Here is a 24,561-nt window from a genome sequence, read left to right on the forward strand (position 1 = left end):
GAATGCCTTAAGGTGGCAAACAAAACGTTATGCAAGTAAAATGGGTACTGTACATCTTCCATTTTACCTAGTTTCTCAGCGGCTCTTGCGTGATGCAATCCCTTCTCTTCAGAACCAGACCACATTCATGGTTATCTACAAAGTCAAAAGAAATGGTCAGACGGCAAATGTGCCCTCACAGTGTGAAGACTTTTACCCTTATATCTTGAGAGTGTTACGTCATCAGAATGTCTAGTTCTTTTTATTTCGTCCCCTGTATAGTAAAATCAAGATCATGTTTTATGGGCTTCCACTTTCATTGGAAAACCAATTCCTTTCCTGCGACTGACTATAAGATGAGAAATAGAACACATCTTCAGCTTAAATAGTGCTGGTTAAGCATTTCTTTTAACTGTGAGAGTTTCATGGTGCCGTCAAAATAAGGGGTACGACAGAAAAGGAACAGAGCACTTACAGTAGAAAGAGACAAGTTATAGGCTGTCCCTACACTTCAGATGGTTTAGTTATGGCCTCAAAGTAAAAGGTAAAGTATGCCAGAGCTTGACACAAAGACCCTACTTCCAGAACGAGCGTGACAGAAAATCGGTACTTTGAGCAGCAAGGTTCTTCAAGAGCTCAAGAGACTAATACATGATTTTGAGAAATTTAGATCTCTAGAAAGATAGACCAGCATTGTAAAAGGCCCCGTTCACAATTTATATTAGTGAAACCAAAGACACTTACAAAGAGGGAGCAAACAGTCTGAAGTGCATGTGGCAGCATTAAGGATGTGTTGTAAATGGTCAAGGGCCTCAATGGCAAGAGCCTGGACACAGGCCTAAACGAAGCCCAGGATTGTAGATATGAAGGTGTTAAAAGATGTGATATTATGAATGTAGTGCAGAAGAGGAAGAAAGTACACAACTTGGCTTAGCTGAAAACTAGACAGAATCTCGAAGCAGCTCTACATTAGGAATGACCGACTGTTCAGAATGAACTAAAATGCAATGATTCGAAATGACAAAAGATGAAAGGTGTATGGGATCAGTGTCAAAAGGAAGTCGGCCAGAGATTATTATTTATCAGTAGAAAGTCTTTATTTTTGAGCAAATGTTCCAACTTACCCAGGTTGGGTTAATGTCAAGGTAATCCTCTCAGGCCAGGCGGAAGTGACATTTCTCCTTGAGAATCAGCTAGGAGTCAGATTAGTGTTTGAAGAGCTTGAGTCCAATATGACTGAAGGAGAAAAAAGGGGGAAAATAATACCCATGGAGTAAGGAAACCCAGGGCAACTGTACCGTTCCTGGCTTCCTAAAGTCGGCAGATGAGGAGTCACTGGTTGATAGTGTTAAAGACTGTTGCCAGATTTGGCAGAATGAGTGCTAATACATCTCTACCATCCAAACCCATAGTGAGGTCATGCACAGAACTGAAGGCAGCACCAATTCAGTACTTTCACCTGGCTGGAAGCCTGCTTAAGATGGTATTACAGATGTTATATTTTTTATTTTATTTTAAACTATTTGAAATAGGACAGAAGGTGGCCTGGTAAGTTGGTCTAGGTTGGTTTTCTTCAAAACCTTACAGCCTTGAGATAAGGTGCCCAATTCCTTATTGGAAAGCACTGTTCACAAGGCAGTAAAAGGTAAGGTCAATAACATCTATATGCGTTTTTAGTTTGCAGAACGTCCTTGCGTCATGAAGAAAATTAGAGGTTTTCCTCTATATATATAGAGCTCTGCCTATGGTCGTGATTAAACAATTTGAAATGGTGGATAACAGAATGAATCAGCAAGGGAGGAAGGTCGCACAGAAAAAGCAGTGGAGGCCAAGTCAGGAGGGATGTGGAAGTATGCACGATCAAGGTTTAATCTAAACCTTTTAGGCTGCGAAGATTTACACAGTTACGGAGAAAGGGTGATCAATTTCAATAATACTGGAACAATAAAGGCAATTAATACATTTGAAAAGTTACCTGAAAATTCTGCATTTGAAAAAATGATCACTCAGAACGTTTGCTGAGTCTTCCAGTATGGATGTTGTATATCCTAAGAAGTCACCTCTTGAGCTCAGCGAAACCAAGGCTGGCTTTCATTTGTCAAACTTATGGCATTAATTATTTTAAAAAAAAACACAACAGGGGGGCCTGAGGAGGTGTAATGGACCAGCAAAGGCAAACTCCCGAATCCTAATAATATCTATCACACAAAGAGCCCTCACCGGGTGAGTGTGTGGGTGGGAACAGCTATGCTGAGAGGGGGGGGGGGGGAGTCCCTTTTAAGAACGGTTTCCCTCACACACCAGAGGTGTCATGCTTCCTCATAGGGATACCTCCTCGCTGCGAGGGAGGAGCTCAGGGATGTTTCTGGACCCGAGGGCTCTTTGTGTGATAGATATTAATTGTTTTATACCTTTTGTGGATACAGCTATTCTAGCATTAACTTTCATAACCAAATAATTATTTTAAATTGATGAAAAATACGTTAAATATGTATCTTAGGGATATACTGTCTAATGCCATCACACGTTAGAAAATCAACCTACAAAGATGGCAATTTGTATTTCGAATCTGTTGTCTGCTACGATGAAAGCAATGGCCTTTATGTCAAGTGACCCACTGGAAGGAAGCACACACTCAAGTTACACGGCAAATAATAATGATTACTGAAAATAACTAAAGAGAAGAAAATCGACCTGGACCATACATCATCTCTACATCTGTTTTATCAGGCAAGGTCCAGGGAGTGATACTGTGCAAACTACAAAAGACAAAAAATACTTCTGCCAAACCCCTAAACCAGTGGGGATGCCTCTGTGGAAAGTATGCAGATCCTGTTTTCCAGTGTGTGGTTAGCAGCAAGTTGTGTGTACTTCTATCTTCAGAAATGCACGGTATTAGCAGCTTCATAGCTAACCACATTACCTCTGAGGTTAAAAGAGTATAAAAATATGAGGGAGAAGCAAATCAAGAACATATGGTCTATTTCATTTATTAAAGAAATGAATCAGTTACGCCACTGAAGAGAAAGTGTTGCAGTAAAAATGCACGTGTCCAACTGAAGCATTTATTGGTATGTGAAGAACATTAATATTGTGCTGCAGGAACGTTTTCATGCCTTCCTGCAAATTCACATGTCCATATCAAGGTATATTACTTGGACTAAGGTTATCATTCTATAAATAGACTAGCCAGTTTTAAAATTGATGTGTTAAGGCCATTTCCCGCACTTACTACACCACTTGCACCTAAATGTATTTGGGTGTTAAATTAGAGGTGCGAAAGCGTAGAAAGGGAATTATAAACGTTTTTGAGCACCTATAAAATTAACAGCGGCAGAAAAATTAGCACAACTCTCGCAGACAGGAAATGGTATTACGATCCTGATTCTGTATATGCGGCTACTGAATATTCAAAAAGAACAACTGATGGACAGAATGCCAAACAATGTCAAACATACACCCCCCAGTACAGAGATCTGCGCCTAAATCCATCGTTTATTTGCTCCCCATGCCATTCCAGTTAGGACCCAGCCATTATTCGAATCAGTCTTGACCCTGCTCCCAATGGGAACAGTCCAGCCCGAACTGCCAGGCCAGGTCCACCCTGGACAAGAAACAAGCATCCTAGGACCGGTTTCGGGCTATCACCCCTGATCAGCCAATCTAGCTCGTCTCCAGTGAATGGTGAGCACGGGACCCCCATCTGGGCATACCTGCCCCACTCACTGTGACAAATGCAAAAAGAACTATTGATGGACGGAATGGTTGACTGGAGGTGAATGCTTGCATTGTTTAGTATTCCACCCATCATCTGTTGTTTTTGCAACTGAATATTCAAGCAGTGATTCAACTCTTTTCATGCATAATGTGCACTTACTTATGCAAAAGGGGTTGTGAATGAGGTCTATACAAATTCGCACAATGAGTTAGAAAGTTCTGCAAGAACTTGGTTATGTTATTGTACTCAAAAAGAAGTTGTGTGAAAACCAGCGGTGTGGATAAAAATTGTAGCTCAAAGTTAAAAAAGAAAAGCAAATGAGTAGGGATCCGAATATCATCTTGAAGGTGGAGGTATTGCCATTGCACGTTTAAAATACTACCAATATCTGTGAAAAATGTTGAGTGAGCTTAGAGCTCAGCGAGGAAGATGCAGCACTCTCGTTCATAGAAAAGTGTCTGTCATAAAGCTTAAAGGTTTGACTAAATGTGAAAGTGAAATACATTTTCAAGCCAGAAGGACACAAGAGAAATAAAATACTGTAAACACTTGCCGCCTCCATGCAGAAGATAGGCTGTTGGCCATTAGCCATAAGATTCAAACTTGATGAAGTATTCCTTTCCACAGTTTTATTTAGTTTATTAAACATATACATAGAACACTAAACACCATCGTTGAACTCAATTCAAGTAAACCATGCAAAAAAGAAAGAACTCACCAATGGTATTCGCTGGGTAGCGTTTCCGTAACTTTTCTGTGAGTTTCGAAACCTTGTTCCTGATCGCCTCATTCTTACTCATCATGAATCCGTTGTCCTGCAGGAGCTCATATTCGACAGCTCCCTGAGAAATGTCATCATCCTCCTAACCCAGGAGCAAGCAGAAAAACATGTAGGATATTGAACCAATCGCAATAAAATCCTTAACGACAAATACCAAAACTACCATCTCTTTGGATTACTTGGCTTCCAGTGAAATAAAATGTAACCAGGGGTAACGTACCCAGGACACGAGTACCAGGCCGGAGTTTAGAATAGAACTGGTAAGTCCCCCAGGTTATATGAATAGTGGCGTGACTTGCCAATAAGCTTGCTATGACACAACATGCATGTGACATGGCTGCTTGGCAGCTTCATACTTGACCTTACTACACAGTAGTGATGGCAAAGTCAGGAGACTAACAATATTTATAGCTCAGAATTTAGGATGGCACAAACACAGCACTGCATGCTTTTAGTCTATTTGTAACAAAAACCGTTCACCATCTGCCATACAAACCCTAACCACTCACCACTATCACCATCAGGTGTTCCTTTACAAGCAGCACAGGAGCAAACAGAGAGAGGGGAGAAAAGGGTCAAAGCAAGTTACAATTCAGTACTTGTTCATGGCAATACCTTCTTTTATGCCTTACATTGCAGCCAGCTTCGTACAGTGCTACGTGATATTTAACTTTGATTTCTACAGACTATTTAACCTCTTCGCATATCCTTTTTTATGCGGCGTCACGCGGCAAGAGAGCGTTATTTCCTCAATTCCCAGTTGCTTCCTGCCTCCACCTTTCCGAGTAGATATTCATGTCTGATGTTTTTTACTTTGCTTAAATATCTATCCATACCACGTTTAGCATACATTGGAGGCACATAGACCCTTATCGCTTGGCGATAAAAGCGAAATTAACCATTATCGCCGTCCACATGCTTCTCCTTCCCGTTGGATGTTTAATATTACCTTTTTCAGTTCTAGCAAACAGAGCTTCAGCTGGTTCGGAATCTAGACATCTATACAGAGAGGGCCATGGAGCTCAGTCCCCTCATAAACTGATTGCACATATATGCATCACACTCAGCAGCCTTTGGCTTATGGCAATTGTCATATGGAGGCACGCCATTGCAATAAAACAGTAGCCGCTTTATCATTTCACCGATGCAGCAGTTAGAGAGACAGGTAGAGTGGCAGCGTATTTGTTTCTTTTTGTTTGTACAGCAGTTTGCAGACTAGGGAAAACAGAACATTTTCTGTAAATGATAGATTCATTTTCTTGACGTGGAGTTCTCTGAACACATGGACCATAGTGTAGCAGTTGCAGTGGAACTTTTAAAAAGGCAGTGTTACTAAGAGTTTTTAAATCCCGAGCTTACAAAGTAAATATATAAGGGGGATAAGGGCCCCTGTGGACATGAGCACTTTGCTATGGCAGTGTTTTACCAATAGTCACTCAGGGCTCAAGTTGACTGTTAGGATGATACACTGATACGGTGTGCACGATTTGGAAACAGAAGCGATCCTGCTCAGAGTGTACAATGTCCTACCAATGAACACTCTCTGACAATTTGGGAATACCCTCTCCAGACCAGAATGACAGATTCACGAGAAGATGCAACTTATGGGGTTGGCGGGAGATATGGATTTTTGGACGCAGCAAGCTATGACTGGTGCTGGCTTCCGTTCATTGGCCACAGTTTGCTAGAAACATCTTTCCTTTACAATCAATATAGTGTATTCATATAAACGTACAAGTTCTGCAACACCAGTCATTTAACTAGTGTCACCAGGGCTTGCGTTACTATTCACTCAATGCTAGGACCACACCAATGATCAATAGAAGTGCTGCTGCTGTACTGTCCATGGAAGGCTAGAATTTGGAGAGAGGTGTCTCACAGTTCAGGCAAGGTCTGGTAGAATGATCCCTGTGTAGAAGACCACTCGAGCGTGCCTTGGAGGCACAAGGCTTCATATCGAAGGACCTAATCTGAGAAGCGGCTGTAAAAGTCTACATTATTGGAGGGGTGAAGAATCGCCCATTTCACTTATGGACTTTACCTTTAACTGAATCTGCACTGCCCCTTGCTTCCACGAATTTGAGGGAACCTGTATCAATCTCACACCGAGCCTGAAGGAGACACAGAAATGCCCTCGAAATCTAGATCTTGGGGATTTCGCCCTGTTGATTCATGCCAGATCTGTTGATAATACTAGTAAACTATGTAGCACTGTGGAGATTGTGGTAGTACACTTTTATCCTTGGGAAGAGTGTCAGTCCTTTTGCAGAAACAGTAGTCTCCCAGTTGGAGCTCAGTTAGGGGAGAACATCTGGTGCTCTAACTGGCCTCCCCCTTCACTGTGTCTAGTGCCCTCATTAATCAACCTTCGGATATATGACAGCCTAGCGGACTACAGCGTATACTGCAATTTGTTCATTCACAGGCAGAAAGAAGCAAAAGAACAGCCTAAAGAATTAGGCATGGCACAATTTGCGAATTCTTTGTACTGGCTGCGAATGACGGGATGGAGACCTGCAAGGGCATGCAGGACTTCATTCAAGCATTTGCATTCCTAAAGTGGCACCACGATTTTAAAGCTGCCCACGTCCATTAAATAGACTGGCGTTGCTTTTAAAAACATGTTTGTTGTTTAGGAAGGTAGTTGAAGAGAGGCAGGCTTCCACGCCCTTTCATATTGCAAGTAGGAGAGGGTGACAAAAATTTTACGATCTGAAATGACTTTTCCGACTTGTAGAAGGGCTTTTGTACATTGTAAAGCTGCATTTTGTGGTCACAAACCCTGTGATTTTTCCGAAAAGGTGGCTTTGCTATTGCACAGTACCTTTGTACATCAGGCAATGAGCACTAGGAGGTGGATTTAAGTAGGCCTGGAGGCAGCTTTAAGTGATGCTAGACCTAGGCGGTAAATAAGAAAAATATATACAGAGATGGGCCCAGATCAGCTTGCTTAAACCATTGCATGATCAAAGTGGTATGCACATTTTGAAACAGCCCCAAGAGGACATCTTATGCACCACCTGTAGTCGTTCCCCTGGTGTGCAAGATGTGCAAGCCTGCTTATGCAATATTTCAATTGCAATTGACGAAACACTTCAGGGAGATCAGGTGCGCCCTCCAAATCTTCTCTCTAGCATGCATCATAATTGTGGACTTTCTGTTCAGATCTATGGCTAGTTTGCTAAAAATATTACAGTCACTGACTTTACAGCTCTTCTTGTGCTAACGCAGGTCCCTTGCTGTCAATACACCAGTTGTACAAGTCCACGGGTCTTGAGAGTCTGGCACCTGGGGAGTGCTGAACAGAAACTCCGCCAGACACACTGGATGTACGTTCTTATACTTTCCGAATGTTCCATGTAGTTCCCTTTTAATGTGCCTTGTTGCCTCTCTTGGTATCCTCCTCACTGACCCGCGTGTGCGGACCGGACTGTTCGCTGCTGGTTTGTCGAGGTCCCATGTACTTGTAACATAACACCTACATGACTGTTTTGGTACAAGATGCAGTTTAATCCTTCACGTGCTTCTTATAAATTCAAATAAAAGCAATAAAAAAGGAATATCAGTATAATGTTTTCATTTGCAAGCCACATTTGCATTGCATATTTTATGCTCAATTTCTCTCCAGGATGGCTGCCAGCTGGTTAACGGTGCATTTATCTCCAAGATGGCTGCCAGCTGGGTAACTGTGCCGAGGAGTAACCTAATCGAATTACAGTCCTCATTTCCTCTCAAGGTTTTAAAAGTTTCTCAGGGAGCAAAACGAGCATGTCCTGGTGTTGCACTGATGCTGCTCTCCTTACTGGCGTTCCAGATAGTCTGTTAACCCACGCCTGTCCACAGCTTTGGGTCTGCGTGTGAATGTATACACATATGTGTGTTATGCTTGAATGTAAGGCTGCCTGCTATTGTGTTGCAGATGTACAGGCACTCAAGCATAACCTGGCACTTGTGTGTCGGAATATATGGTTGGTGAGTGTGTGTGTCTCCGCACATGGAGGCATCATTCTTAATCCAAACAATACTGCTACTTTTTCCCAAAAACTTTCCCTCGTTCAATGCACAGTGTATCATGTTTAATCATCTGGTACCCAGTGTTGAAACTCACATTTGGAAGAAGAGACCAGTAACTCACGATAACCTATGAAATAAGGGTACCACTTTCACAAAAAGTACACGTGAACCCAAAGGATAATAGGATGAATCAAGGCTGGACCAGATAATATTCAAAGCACTTATTTATGCAAGGTACATTCTCTATCACGTTTTTATCTTTGATTTAAAAGTATAGAGAATCACAAAGTTTACTTGACTGACACAATTTAAAATAGAAAGTCATATACACTATCACAAGGCAAGGAAAGAGAAGGCCTGGACATGTCCACAGGATTATGTTTATTAAGGCTCTGCAAAGGCCCTGTTGTGCTACCCTCTACACACAGTCCGCAATAGGGATTCTATCCCTTTCTCACTAGGTTCTCGAACAGGTTTCGATTAGTTGTATCGAAATACTTTCTCAGACACTTTGGGTGTTTTATTAATAAATCTGAGCTTTACCTGTTGGGATCAGAGCTTGCACCTAAAACAGTAGTGTGGGCGACTTTCTGATCAGCTTTGAGAGGACGTGCTCTGTGGTGCTGGTCTGTATACATTGCTTCCAGCACAAGGATGATGCTGCTAAGTTCCCCTACTTCACTCTCACTTGTTTGCTCAGAAGGGGCTGGGAGTGGTTCAGGTGATGCCCAACTGACATGTAAATGTAATTTTCTGCTGCTCAGAATTTCCAATTTTGTCCAGTTTCCTCCTATTACTGTAGATCAAACCACCGTGACCTCTAATCACTGGAATCTAGAGAAATCCAGAGGATAAAATTTGCTTCTTTAACCCCAGAGCCCTCTGCACATCTCCCGTGATGCTTGAGGCGCATCCTCCCGGTTACTAAAGACAACCCCCTCAGACAACACCCTCTTCCTGACACCAGACATCCCATGACATCAGATGATAACCTCTTCCTAATACAACAGACAAAAATACTACTCCCTGATGAGAAGCGTGTTACTTACTTGTAACAATGGTTCTGCAGCTTCAGACTCTTCTAGTTGCACATGCTAAGCATTACTAAGAGATCTGGGGGTTGGGGCTAGAAATCTTTTCTGAAAATAACAAAATGTTTTCTTTGGGTAGCGATCAATTGACCAGGACGTCAGAGGTATGCCTTGAGAGCTAAAAAGGCTGAGGAAAAGACCTGAAAAAGGCATGTGCTGCAAGAGCAATAGCTACCCACATCTCAAAAAGCAAGCATTGGCAAAGCGCACAGGCCTAGCTTTTTTACATGTGAAAGTGCTCCCTCATTGATTGCCAAATTTGTGCGTATGTTTGTGAAGTGGTCACTACAAGCATGAAGCAATAGATGGAAGAACAGACGCATGAGTGTGTGCATGTATGTCTAAATTAATGCATACATGGATGGATGAATTAATGGGATAAAGCTGCACAAACAGAAGAATGTATGGATGGAGGAGAGGAGTGCATGGGTTAACATTTGCATATATGAATGAACGAATTGAGTGAGTATATCTGCATATGCACCAATTCGTCTGTTCAGCCATCCATATACTTCCTCATACGTAGACTGAATATTTCATTTTCTCACCACTCCACATAAACTTACCAATCAATGACAAAGCACAACCTCTATTAGGAAAAAAACAACACTACTGACTTTGCCAATGTTTGTTTCTAAAATAGAGGGAGCTAGTGGCAAGCAGGAGATACAGACAGTCCGTATGACCCCAGACGCAGGCCTTAAGTGATGGGCTATGGTCTCTTGATGGATTAATGCCATGGTGAGCATTTCTCGGGGATGGGGCTGGTGCAACAGATTTGTGCAAATACCGTGAGTAGTACATAGGAGACTGTACATGCTTCAGAAATACTGCAAATCTACAATATCCCATACCCACATTTGTAGGCCTGTTTTGCTATTACTTCTCCATTGTTGCTTGGGTGATTGTACATTTGTTGTGTTTTCTTCTTTGATTTATATATTTTTTTACACTTTGATTTATTGTTTTGTTTTTATCTGCCTAATGAAAATATAATTTACTTATGTAAGACTGCAATATTGGTTAAAAAAAAACTAACATTCACAAACGGGAAAAAATAACGGCCTTCCTACTGTTTCCGTTCTCTGTGGTCTGAGGCCGATCACTTTGTTTCTGCAGAGGAACTGTCAGGGATTTGAGAGTTTTGGCCCTAACAGGTAATACCACACCAGAGACCGATATTTCACCACAGTGTAATGTTTAACGAGCTGAGGCAAAATACAATTAGGCCAAGCCCGTTAGCCCAAGCAAATGTTAATTTAGACGTTACACTCAATTAACGCAGATATTTGCCTGTGCCAAAGCACACTGGAAAATATGACATGATACCTATGGAGAGAAAGCATAACTCAAAACTGCACGTGCTGGCTGTGTGACCACAATTATACAACATCCCAGGCTGATTACTAACCCTGGGTTGTAATATTCAGAATGATGTATTTCTGAGCCACTAACCACGTACACTGCTGTTCCCACAGTTTTAAATTGGAAAGGGAAACTGATAACAGAATTCTGAGTCAAGGTAAGTCCATCTAGTCACGTGTGCCTCATACCTTAGAGCCTGTTTTTTCAAGTTCACATAAACAGGTAGAAATAGGTTTCAAAAACATGCACTGTCATATATTATCTATATCTATATATATTATATATTTCTTTTCACTTACAAAACCACAGGTTTCAATGATGTTATGGTTAGAAATTAGCATTCAAAAAGGCTTAGATATTTACGGGGAAAAACAAAGGTTACAGAGACATTATAGTTAGGTTGAAATTTCACTCGTACAAAAACAGAGAAATTCAGCCGTTATAGTTAGCTGAGCTAACTATAACTTGCGCCCTCACAATGCACTTCTTATAACCTCGCATACTACATCACTCATGACATGGTCAGTGACATCACTCATGACATCTCAACTGACATCACTGATAAAGTCATTCCCCAGGTCCCGGCCAAGTTAAAAGCATTTTTTTGGGTGTAAGGCGGGGGGCCATTTTTGGCCCGGGGACCCCATCCCCCAAGGCCAGCCTTATCCTTTATCTTAAAAAAAAAATATGGAGGGGGGGCCAGGTCGTTGGGGATCGCGGGTGAGCCTCAAGCCCCCCCGCCCGGTCCCTGTCGCCAGCACTGCTTTTGGGCAGAGGGAAATTCTAACATGCAACTCCCTCTGCCCCAAAGCAATTCTGCTTTGCGTCATGGACACAAGAGGACCTCATCGCTCCATCAGCAGTGTGCCAAGAGGTGTGTTGGCCTAGTGGTGTAAAAAGGGGCATGGCCTCGGACCACCTCTCTGCAATCCAGCTTTGGGACGCTTAGTGGAGGTATATGGTGGGCTAGTTGGCCCCCAGGGACCCTCAGTATTTAAAAGGACTTAATTCCCCAACTTAGCACGCACCAGGGGGCACGTTGGCAGAGTGCTGCAGGGAGGGGGAGGGGGCGGGGCCTCCGGCGAGATGCCGGCTTTTAAAAATATATTTTGTTTTAGAAGGGGGGGCTGTGTGGCCCTCTTATTTTAGTATTTTAGGGGCCCTGGGGATCCCATCCCCTAGGGACTGACCTTTTAAAAAAATAAAATAAAATTGAAAAAAAAACGAGAAGGGGGCTGCCCAGCCCCCCTCCTGAGGCCGATTTCCCCCCGGGACCCCATCCCCTGGGGCATGGCCTCCTTTTCATAAATATATTTATAGGGAAGGGGGGCTGCGTGGCCCCCCTTCCCTGGGTGACTTTTGGCCCAGAGGCTCCCGCCCTGCCATAGCAAACAGCAATGTCCCGGGGGTGGGCATCCCGGGACATTGCAGGAGCCGGCCCTGGGAGGTGGCGGTCCCCAGGGCCATCAAGGGCTTCAGGATGGGGGCCGCGCGGCCCCCCTCCCTCCATTTGTAAAGCCAGGGGAGGTGGTGGTCCCTGGGGCCAGGGATCCATAACGGACCCCCAAACTTGACTATTTAGTGCCCCGGGGAGGTGGTGGTTTCCGGGGCAGTGTGAGGGGAGCAGGAGCTCCCCCACACCTATTTTATATTAGTTTAAACCCCGGGGAGGTGGCGGTCCCCAGAGCTGCGGGGGGCACGTACCCCCGTGCATAATTAAATAAAGCCCCAGGCAGGTGGCGGTCCCTGGGGCTTGGTGTGGGGTCTGGGAGCCCACTCCCACATCCAAATAAAGAAGCCCCGGGGAGGTGGTGGTCCCGGTGGCTGCGGGGGGGCCGCGTGCCCCCACAATTTAATTTTGACATTGCCCCCCGGGACCTGGCCCAGCCGGGGGCTCATTAAAATACTAGATTACTTAACCAAGGTTTGTGAATGGGTGTGACACAAGCATGGAAGTCTATTTACTACAGGAAGGCCATGAACTAACCATGCAGCATGCAAATACAGAATGTATGCCAAAGAGATACAACCACCACAGGGCTAGCACACTTGCACACAAAACACCACATGCATAAATCACTTACAGTGGTCTTGAGGAGAAGCTGGAGCTCTCATGCAACAAAATACCCTGTTGAGACTATCCCCAAGTTGTGCAGTTCAAAAGATCTATAAATCTTTCTAACCTTCAATTGATATGGAGGCCATCACAGCAGTTTAACCACTTGGATGCTAAGCTTGAACTTGGACATTCAATGTAATTTCCATTGAAGTCAATGGAAACTCCATGACGAGCTGAGCTCGTCATGAGCGTCGAAGGGGTTCCTTAAAGCACGATGAGTAATAATTTACCCATTTCATGCACTCACCTCACCTCAGTTAAGGTCAAAGGGATGTTTTTCAATCGCATTTCAATTCTAATTGGTTGTATTTCAAGTTGCTTATGTCTATGGGCAAGATAGACTCAGGCTCTATAGAGTGAGTTACATTTTAGACCGAGTGTTCTCTCCCATGTCTCTCAATTGCAAATCTCTACTGGGCTCCACTTGATTTCAATCTGCAGACAAGACTATGGGCCTGCCCTATTAATACATTCACGCTCCATGGAGCACAATGCAAATCAGCTTGCAAAGATGTAATGAATGAATGCACAATCATAATAAGCGTCCTATTCACAGGAGAGAGTTTGGATTGAGGTGCCCACAATCACTGCATTAAAGCGATTTCAGATTGCCATTATAAGCACATCTCCCATAACAACTTATACCGCAAGTAGTTAGAGTGAGTCAGTGGTTATAGAGTCTACAGGAGCCATTACAATGAAAACACTTACACCTTCCTTTACAGCGAAGAGTCCAGTTTTGACTACCATAATTGGTTAACAAGGCCTTCAACAGAGTAGCTGCCCCTCTTGCAAAATTAAGCTACTTAAATAATGCTTTCAAAAGCCAGCTCCCTCAATATATTGCTTTTAGGGACAAATCCAATACCACCAAAAACGAGTTAATGAGTTAATAAAAGCACTGCTACAAGTATACTGAAGTTGCATGCAGGCTTTAAAAAAACTCTGCAGCATGCCTATACAACTGACAACCAGAAGTGTTATCCCGCAGGAAGATTTGCAAGATGAAACGTACTAGGACTACATAAGATGACCTGCTCACGTAGGTGGGTGCAATATATTTCTCTCTGCTGGGAACTAATGGCCAACTGATTTCAAAAATGGAACCTCATCCGTCAGAGTGAATGTAGAAAAAGGAGAGCCGAGGTTCTTTAATTTTGACTCCATCTTACATTTGTCGTCAATTTGCGTTGCCTTTACACAGGCTGCTCTATTCATGAAGTGTCTCTGCCCTTTGGACTGCAACGTGTTGAAAACCCCCCTCTGTCCTTGCTTTGAAATCAATCTCAGACACCAGCTGGCCTAACTGCATATAGACATGTTCTGCCATTACTGATTGACCTATAGGTGCTGTAGTTAATTTACTTGTGGGTTGGGCAGAAACACGACGTAAGGGGGACGTTCTGGTTATATGATGCTTTTTTTGAATGTTCTCCTATTGGCTAATATTTTGCAGATCTTGTATGTCCATATTAGGTATTTTGCATGCTTGTAGAAGCTAGTACTGCCCCTTTCTTTTATGCTGAGTTTGTAACCCTAAGCATATAAAAGGCCTCTGTGTTTTGTACTCTTTAGACTGCCTCATTCAGTTGCTAAAGGCTTCTGTGTGACGTAGTCTCACTTAATTAAGTTTAATAAAGATGTCTTTTCATATTTCAGCTTCTGTGCCAAGTTCTTTGTATTAGTGAGACCCCTGAGAATGAAGATTACAGTTCTTCAGAGCCCCAAATGTTTCTCGTTTGCTTTTACATTTCTGATGAATGGTCCACTGTCCCACAGGGATAAATGTCTGTCTAGTGCTCCCCTTCCATCCCACCTCCTGTCCCTGAGGAAGGATGGATAACACCTTCGATAAGACAAACAAAGTACTGATTTATGTCCACCCATGGTCAACAATATAATGGAGAAATAACATTTATTGATGACAGTGACATGGGGTGAGACCAGACAACATCTACATGCAAATTACCACCACCTGACCGTGACAGGCAGACAGTCCTGGTGGAAGGAAATTCCTGCTAGTGAGAGTTCCCACGCATCACTGCCATGCTCGGTGGCAATGGTGCCACAACATCAGTGCTTAATTCGAACCAGTGGTTTTAATTGTCAGCATAAGTACTCATGACAGTCCACCACATGGTGGCACTATTGGTCTAATTTAGACATGAACACAACAGCACTTTATCTTAATCCAATATACATTAAAGAACAAGTTACTTACCTTCAGTAACGCCTTATCTGGTAGAGACAATGTCTAACTGCAGATTTCTTACCTTTGAATTCTCCAGGCATCAGACTAAATCAGGGATATTTTTTCGTGAGCAGTAGCCTTGCATGCCTGTAGGTGGGGTCAGTCGGCTCCGCCTGGCATCCTCCGCACTGGAGGTGACGTCCGTGTCACCTATATAGGAGCCACCTCGGGGTGCTGATGTCAGTTACTTTTCACAGCTTTCCACACCAGAAGAGCGGAGCGATGAAATGCACTGACACTCACTGGTCTGTCCAAACTAGGGCCCTGGAAGGGATCAGTACTGACCCTAGAAATCTGTCCGAAGAACGGGGAGGATGGGTGGGTCAGTAAGGAATTTGTGGCTAGATATTGTCTCTACCAGATAAGGCATTATTAAAGGTCAGTAACTTATTCATCTGATAGAGACACCTAAATGCCAATTTCCCATCTTTGAATAGATACCCAAGCAATACCATCCCAGGAGGTGGTTCTACAGACAAATTTAGCCTAAGAAGTTCTGTGAATGGGCATAGTGCCCGTCCCTGCGAACCTGACATTCCAGGCAGTAATGCTTGGTAAACTTGTGCAGGGATGCCTACATTGCTGCCAGACAGATGTCCAGGACTGGAACTCCATGGGCTAGCGCAGTGGTCTCAGCCTTAGCTGTGGTGGAATGAGCTCTTAAGCAGAGAACAACCGATCAAGAGATGATCCATTTCTGCACTGCCCTACTTTCCTTTGCACCAACATACCCCATGAAGAGATGGACGTCCACCTGGAACTCTCATGTGTGGTCAAGGTAGAAAGACAATGCTCTTTTTGGGGTCCAGACGGTGGAGTCGCTGCTCTTCTTTAGAGGGATGTGGAGGAGCATAGAAAATGGGCAAGGTGACAAATTGGCCAACATGAAATGGTGTTATCACTTTCGATAGGAAAGAGGCCCTAGTGCGAAGCACCAGTTTGTCACAGAAAACTCAGAGGAGGGGAGGCTTGGATGATAAAGCCTGCAGCTCACTCATCCTCCTGACCGATGTCATGGCCACAAGAAAGGCTGTTTTGATGGTGAGAAGCCTGAGGGGACAAGTGTGTAAAAGCTTGAATGGACCACACATAAGAAATGTGAGAACCAAATTAAGGTCTGAGTGAGGCATAAGCAAAGGGGAAGGTGGGAACATATTTACAAGACCTTTTAGAAATCTATTTACAATTGGAGATTTAAATGAGGAAGGTTTGTCTGGCAGCTACAAGAAGGCAGACAAAGCAGAAAGATACCTTTTCAGAGTGTCCAGCCATGTGCTCTGCTGGGTGAGGGTCAAAATAAAAAGTAGACCATCAGAAAGAGAGGCAGAAAGAGGGTCAATGGACTTTTCTGTACAATACAATACAAACTATTTCCATCAGCAAGAGTATACCAAATGGTGGAGGAACGTCTGGCTGCCAGAATAACATTACAGAATACGGGAGGAATGTCAAAAGCTATCAACTGCCGTTGCCCAATTTCCAAAAAAGAAGGCACAGAGAGGACAGGTTCGGATGAAGGACCCTCTCTTGCTGCTGAGTCAGAAGATCCTTCTTAAGGGACAGCCTGATCGGATGATCGGTGCTAATATTGAGAAGCTCGGGATATCAGACTCTCTGTGCCCATTCCGGGGCCATAAGAACGATTTGGGCACAGTTGTTCCTCATCTTCTTGAGGACTCTAGGCAGGAGTGGTATGGGCAGAAATGCGTACACAGGAGGCCTGAGCTCCAATCGACATGAAAAGTGTCTCCGAGCGAGAGCCACTTTGGAAACTCCAGTGATCAAAACTGCTGACATTGCGCGCTCTCTGCAGAGGCGAACCGATCGAACCAAAGCTCTCCCCATTTTTGAAAGAGACCTTGCGTCATCTCCGCGTGGAGACACCATTTGTGATCCACTTGGCATTGACGGCTGAGTTTGTCTGCCCTGGCGTTCACAGAACCTGCAAGGTGTTAAACGACCAGCGAAATGCCCTGCTGTTCCAGCCATGTCCAGAGACGCAAGGCCTCTTGACAAAGGGTCCATGCCCCCTCCCTGCCCTGTTTGTTGCAGTACCACATGGTGGTGGTGTTTGTGAACACTAGTACCAGCTTTCTTTTGAGGAAGGATAGAAAGTCTTTCAGTACCAATCGGATCGCTCGGAGCTCCAACCGGTTGATATGGAGTCCGGATTCTGCCGAAGACCAGAGTCCTCTGAACTCCACCTCTCCCAGGTGGCCACCCCATCCCTTGAGTGATGAATCTGTCTCTGTGAGACCTAGTTGGGGTATGTTAGCCATCAATGCAGTTCCTTCCGAGATCTGAACCATGTCTGAGAGATGCTGTACCCACTGGAACTTCAGGTCCCACTGCAGAGCCTGTAGATGCCATCTGGCATGTGAGACTTGCAGGATGCAGGAAGCCATGAGGCCCAGTAGCCCCAGAGTCAATCTCACCAAAACCCAGGATAGAGGCTGAAATACAGGTATCATAGCCTGAATATCCTGGACTCTCCACTAGGGAGGATAAGCCTGAAACTGCACTTTGTCAAGAACAGCTCCGATGAAAGGGAGCATCTATGAGGGAGTCAGGTGTAACTTCGGCATGTTGATAGTGAAACCCAACGAATGTAGGAGGTCTGCCACAGTCTGGAGGAGGGAGACAAAAGCCTGAGGCGAGCCCGCCTTCAGCAGTCAGGCATCGAGATAGGGAAAGACTAGCACCCCTGATCTACGCAGATGAGCGGAGACCAACAGCATCACCTTGGTGACACCTGAGGGGCATTGGTAAGGCCAAAAGGGAGCACAGTGAACTGAAAATGCTCATGGCCTACCGTAAACCGCAGATAGCGTCGGTGGGCTGGCTGGACGGGAATGTGAAAATAGGCGTCCTGCAAGTCCGACGCTACCATCCAGTCTCCTGTGTCCAGGGCAGACAAGACTTGAGCCAATGTGAGCATCTTGAATTTCTTCTTTTTGAGGAAGTAGTTGAGGGCTCAGAGATCTAGGAGAGGACGAAGGCCCTCGTCATCTTTTGGAACCAGAAAGTTACTGGAATAGCAAGCACAGCCTACTTCTGGCACCGTAACCCTCTCTATTGCTCCCTTGGCCAACAGAGTCATGACTTCTTCCTGGAACAAAGACAGATGACCCTCCGTCAGCCGGTCGTAAGAAGGAGGCATGGAGGTATCAGCAGTCTTGAAGGGGAGGGAGTAGCGCCATCAGACTATCTGCAGAACCCACCTGTCCGATGTTATGGACTGCCAGTGGTGGAGGTGATGGCGGATCATGCCACCAACTGGAAGTTCATGATCTAAAAGGGCGAGACTAGGAGTGGTTGGAGTTTGGGAGCTGCGGAGGGGGCTAGAATGGTGGTTGGACAATATTATTGGCTACCCAACCCACGAGGCCAGTGGGAACCGGGCTCTTGTCCACGCAGAAGTTGGGAGGATTGCACGGCTCAGTGGGTAGGATAAGGTTGGTGCGGTTCAGATGGCCATGAAAGGAGCAACAAGCAGACTGGGGACGTGGGGCAGCCCAGAGGCCCAATGACTTGGCCCTAGCCCGCGAGTCCACAAAGTGTCCAATAGGAGCCGCCCTTATCTCTGAAAAGACAGGTGTCATCAAAGGGCATATCCTTAAGGAAAGCATTGACTGCCCCGAAAAGCCAGATGTTCTCAGCCAGGCGAGCGATCCGAGTGCCACCATTGACGAAACAGCTCTGCCAAGCTAATCAGTCGCGTTGAAACCACAGCGTATAGTGAACTTCACTGTACCTCTCCTATATGTAACCGCTTGAGAGGGAATGGCTCAGGCCTCCTTTGGGACCTGTGGCAGCACTTGTGCAACCGTTTCCCACCGCGTGTGTGAATAGTGGCCTAAATAAGCATGCAGTGTACACTGACCGCAATACAAGGCTGGCAGAAGAAAACATTTTCTTACCCAAGCTATCCAGCCTCCTGGATTACCTTCCCGGGGGAACGGCAGGGAACGCACCATGGGAAGTGGAGGCTTTCTGGGGTCGGCTGTTGGGTGAGGAAATTTGGGTCCCCTGTAGGAGGGAGGTGGCATCAAGCAATCGTCTTATTCACAGGGGCCACTGTGCTGGGTTTGGACCAGATGACTAGAATGACATCCGTGAGGGTTTCGATGAATGGGAGTAGGGGTTCAAAAGAGGTGACTCCTGGTTGCAGCACCTCCGTCAAGATGTTAGTCTTGACTGCCACTGAGGTCTATTGAAGGTCAAGGATCTCAGCCGCCCTCCGCATCACCATTGTATAAGTAGCTCCCTCTTCAGTAGCCATGGTAGGGGAGAAAAAATGCCTGTATCTGGAGACGTATCCAGTCCACTGGCATTACCTAGTTCCGCACACCAGTTGAAGTGTTGTTCCTACTAGCATTCTAAAGGGTCCAGTGACCCCTCCCATTCTCCCCAAAGGCCTATCCATTCAGAATAAAGCTCAGGCTCCTACCTAAGACACGGGGTCCTGTTGATGCTGGCATCAGTCGATGAAACTCCGCTTCAGTGTCATCAGGTATCAGAATGGGACTGGCATCAACGGTTGTGGCGGAGCCGGCCCCGGGGAAGGTCACACTGGCACAACCGGCGCCCGTCTGGATCCATGACTGAATCACTGGGGTCCATCGGAGCCAGATGGGGCCCTCTCTGACCCTGCGTGGCTCGTAGGCAAGCAGAGAGGTCGGGCCGCTCAAAAATGAGGCGCTTGGCTTCAAAATTCCTTGATTAGAGCGGAGAGTCACTTCGGCTCCTGGAAAAGAGAGGAGGTGCGGAGTCAGCCCAGCCGCAGGTTCTGAGCAACCAGGCCTCAAGCGCCGATGTTCCTTCGTCGCATTGGCCAATGAAAGAGGGGGAAGTCAAAGCACACTTTGGCACCTTCCGTTTTTTTTTATTACTCTTACTGGAGTGTCCCAATAATCTGAAGTGGGACAAAGAGGAATTCTGACTCCTGGAACTGTCCTGAGACCTTCCTCTCGAGTGGGACTGTGATTCCACGGAGTTTCATGCAGGCCACGAGCAGCTTAGGGACCACTCCCTCCAAGCCTTCAGTGCCTTGGCCCGGCAGTCAGAGCACAACTTAGAGTCATCATTGTGCTCCAAGCACCACAAACACATGAGGTGCAAGTCCGTCACCAACATGGCGCAGTGACAGGTGCCACAGGGTTTAAAACCTATATTCCTCAATGACACTTGTCTACACACCAGGAGGAAACCTAAAACAAAAACAAAAAAGACAAAACGTTGCAAAAATCCTGTCCAAAACCGACAGAGGGGTAGCTCTCTTCTCGGATCTACACTGGCTGGTGCGGAAAGAAAAGAACAGACATCAGTGCGCTGAGGTGGCACCTACATAGGTGACACGGACGTCACTTCCAGCACGGATGATGTCACGCAGAGCTGACCGATGCCACTTAGCAGTACACAGGGGTATTGCTCATGAAAAATCTTCCCGATCCAGTCTGATGCCTAGAGAATTCAAAGGTAAGGAGTCTGCAGCTAGATGTTTCTATCAGATAAGACGAATATGGGCCACCCAAGTCATTCCTATAGCTTTGGGGGCCGGAAATAATCTGGATTGTCAAATATGTAGGAGTGTGATGGTTAGTAGCTATGTTGGTGCTGTCATTGGCAGCACTAGGTGGGTCAATGGGTGGTGCAAGCTGTAGTGGTCTCCTGAATAGGGCACTGGCACTTATGTTTTTTTACAAATGAAGCATAAGATGAGATTGGGCCAGATTTGCATTGGGGTGCGAATTTTCCCTGCTCCACACACTGTAGATGACAGAAGAAAACTCTTGCTAGCAAGGCATTTCCATTAAAGTGAGTCTCGACCTGTCACTGTCACTTAATTCAATAAAGGGTGGTACATTCCCTTTAGAAAAATGCCTACTTCCCGCCGGGCAGAATGTAACGCCGATTTCTGTCATGAAGCTAGAGAGATGATTTACATGCTCGTCCACCGAGTTGACAAGATTAACGATACAAAATAAAGGCCATCTGAACCGCTGAGACCATCATTCATAGATAACATCTGTAGTCCATGCAAAAGCCTTGCATACTTGCACTATATATATTCTGAAAATGAATAGGAAAGAAAGTTTTGGTCTGCAAGTTATTGAATTCATTTCACGCCCAGCTGAGTTCACAATCATTTTTGGCCCACCTCAATAGCATCCTTAAACTCCTCATCTGGCTCCGCCTCTTCCGCTTCTTCCACACTTCCGGGGGAAAGGTCCTGTGAGCAGAAAGACACAAATAACAGAATCAATATGTTAGTCATCTATGCAGAGCTTTTAATAACAATCTCGAGCTTTTTCAAATCCAGGGAGTTTCGTTTCTCTACAAGAAACGCTTCGGACTGACACTGAGAAACCCCGCCCACATTTATTGAGCAGACCAATGTTTCATGGTGATGATTGGACTGTGAGGATGTGTTAGGTCTATGCTGATACCTGCACGTTTCAAAGAATGTGTTGGTGTGAAGTGTGACAGTTCCATTGAGTTGCCACATTTTGTCAACTATATGACTATCGGGCCATGTTGTGCACATGAGGGTGCGGCAGTTTGTAATATTGTGCACGTATATTTCTTAGTGAATTTGGATCAATAGTGCGCTGTATTATTGTTGAAGTGCTTTTCTAATCTGGCCGCCATTTGTATGCAGTTCATATGCATGTGTTTAAAAAGGAGAGGGAAATGGGGACAGTAAGACATTGAACCAGGTGTGCCTGGGCGTGTATGGAAGGATTAGGCCCCACAAGGTGTGACAATAAAAAACAGTCAATTAGTGCGATAATAGGCCCAAGAGGAGAGGCACGACCTTCTCCCCACTCTGGCAGGGTCAACAAGTGTCCGTACTCGGAATACCGCCTGCTGCCTTGCTCAGCCTGGAGGATTCATGGTTAGTGGGAGATGGTAGGACGCGGGGCGGATAGGTACCCTATCATTCATTTGGCATAGTGGCCAGACTCCAGGAAGGGCAGAGGTGTTAGGGTCAGAGGCGGATGCTGAAGGCCTGCATTGACCCTCACCACCCATAAGGCGGCAATGGGTAGACTGCAGGGTCTCACCCTAAAGTTACAGAGATCGCTGTTGTAGTAGAGTTTCTATGTTTTTAGCTTAACCGGGGCATGGGATCGGGTTGGGACACCTGGAGGGATGCAAGGCACACGCCCCTGGATATTTGCTGCTTGGACGTCAAGGTCTTGGGAGAAAATGGATATGTTGGTTACACTGAGTGCGAGTCTGTGTACAGAGCAGAGCGATGAAATGCGGTGCAGGGTAAAGTGTGCATGGGGGGCAGGGGAGGCCTTAGGCATGTGCAAGCTGTGCACCAGGAGCCGCCAAGCCAATACATATCCTTAATATAATAATCCTCTGAGGATGGAAACATATTTGCGTGGCGGCCCCTGGCAGGGATTTGGCGGCCTTTGGCTCTGTTCCACTTCCAAACACCCTGACCCCCCCCTCTTCACTGGCCTCCGCTTCTCCGGGGGGGCCCCCTACCTACGCTCCCTGCCCAGGGCCGCCATGAGCCTAGAGCCGCCTCTGTGGGGGGGAGCAGCAAGGAAATTAGGAGGGGGACAGGAACATTTTAAAGCATGAGCAGGTGAAAAAGTGGATGAGTGAATGAATGACACCTATGTGGACGGTGCAAGGGGGAGAGGCAAAGGTAGGCAGAAGAGCATGAAGGAGCATTTCACACCTACCGCCTGTGACTGTTACACGGACTCACCACATACACAGATAGGTGTGCAGTCGAGTGATAGCCATTTCAAAGAGATCTGTCAGTAGCATCCTTGGGTTCTGAGACATCCGCTCTCTAGTTAAGTATTACACCTGCATCAGATTTGGCCTGTCACAGCATACTTCCGTTTAATGCTACTCGAGCTCCATAAAACGCAACTTTCCTAACACATTCCGGTGCTGACTGTGACAAATACATTCACCGCCGTGTGACCTAGGACTATTGACGTGTACATTTATTTTACAACTATCATTAACTTATAACTCTTCTAAAATACATCTTCCTTAGTAATCTTTAGGCGAAAAGACAGAAAATGGAGCACAAACGCAAGAAAGAAAAACAACAAAAAATGCACAGAGAATAAAACTTGAGCCCTGGATTATTCCCGGCTTGATTAAAACGCAAGTAAAATGAAAACCCAATGACTGCCAACGCAGGAAGCGAAAGAAGAAACAAAACGCCGACGAAAGTTACCCATGAGGAAAGCGTACGATTCGAACTGGAATGAATGACCGGACAATCTGCCAAAGTCGGAAAATACCTGGGGTGGTGCCAGCCAGCAGCTGATCTTGGAGACCCCACAGGGTTCTTATACCGCTGCAGAAACAAAACACAGTTGGATTCTGGGGCCTCCATCCAAGGTACCAGATGGAAGGAATTCAGGCCCAGTTGAGAGTAGGAAAGTGAATACCAAGTTAAAGAGCCAGGGGTCTAGAGAGCAGCGGTAAGATCTGGGGGAATGAAGAACAGGGGATGGGTGGAATATTCGTAAATAATTGGAAACAGAAGAGGCAAATATTCAGAATGATTGAGAATAACGCATTTATCCCATTACATTCATTTGCAACGTGTCATCATCCCGGTCAGGTTAGGTTATGAAGCTACCTGAAGAACCCTCGCCAGTGTTAGATGCTCTAAAGCTGTATCACTTACTATGGAAGGTGTACTGGATACGCAATTCTGTTTTCTATGTAGTGTTTTGTGTACGCACGTTTAAAATACCACAATTGCGACCATATTTTCGTGATTGTTTTCAGAATGCACATAAAGAAAAGTGTCAATCAACTCTAATCAGGAGTAAAGAAGCTCATTAACAAAAAAATAAGCATTTGCAATACAATAGATCTCACAATTTCCAGGAGTTTAAGCTATTGTCATTTTAAAACGTCAATAGCTCAAACTCTTGTGAATGCGAGACCTATTTCACCTCAAAGAAGCGTCCGCCATTGTCTGGGGCTGCCTGAAAGTGAAAGCGGACATGGCGAGGAAAGCACGTTGTGCCTGCAGTAGGAGAAACCCATTAAAGAAAAGAGTGCTTACATAGTAAATAAGGCATACCATGTCGCACCCGAAGTAGAAGGGCCAGTCGCCATGGGAGTTCACAAACGCAGACAAGGCGGTACCAAGGAGGTACAAACAACCCTAATAACTACTTGCAAGCCAGCGTTTACGAAGGGCAATGACACAAGCCAGTGAAAAATATGGGTGGTAGTGGGCGG

The 24,561-nt window shown here is 45.3% G+C and overlaps 1 protein-coding gene across 2 annotated transcripts in view; it reads right to left on the reverse strand.

The window, feature by feature from the left end:
* ZFYVE27 (zinc finger FYVE-type containing 27) overlaps positions 1 to 24,561 on the reverse strand; it is a 338,299-nt gene that overhangs the window by 114,735 nt on the left and 199,003 nt on the right. The window contains exons 8-10 of one of the 2 annotated variants that reach the window (XM_078643568.1): positions 21,479 to 21,550; positions 4,988 to 5,008; positions 4,416 to 4,560 (exon numbers count right to left, since the gene is read on the reverse strand). In XM_078643568.1, the coding sequence (XP_078499694.1) occupies positions 4,416 to 4,560; positions 4,988 to 5,008; positions 21,479 to 21,550 (238 nt within the window). The remainder of the gene's footprint in view (positions 1 to 4,415; positions 4,561 to 4,987; positions 5,009 to 21,478; positions 21,551 to 24,561) is intronic. The other variant, XM_078643569.1, reaches the window with a different exon arrangement.

This window comes from Lissotriton helveticus, chromosome 5_1 (assembly GCF_964261635.1).
Source record: "Lissotriton helveticus chromosome 5_1, aLisHel1.1, whole genome shotgun sequence".
Taxonomy (NCBI): Eukaryota; Metazoa; Chordata; class Amphibia; order Caudata; family Salamandridae; genus Lissotriton; species Lissotriton helveticus.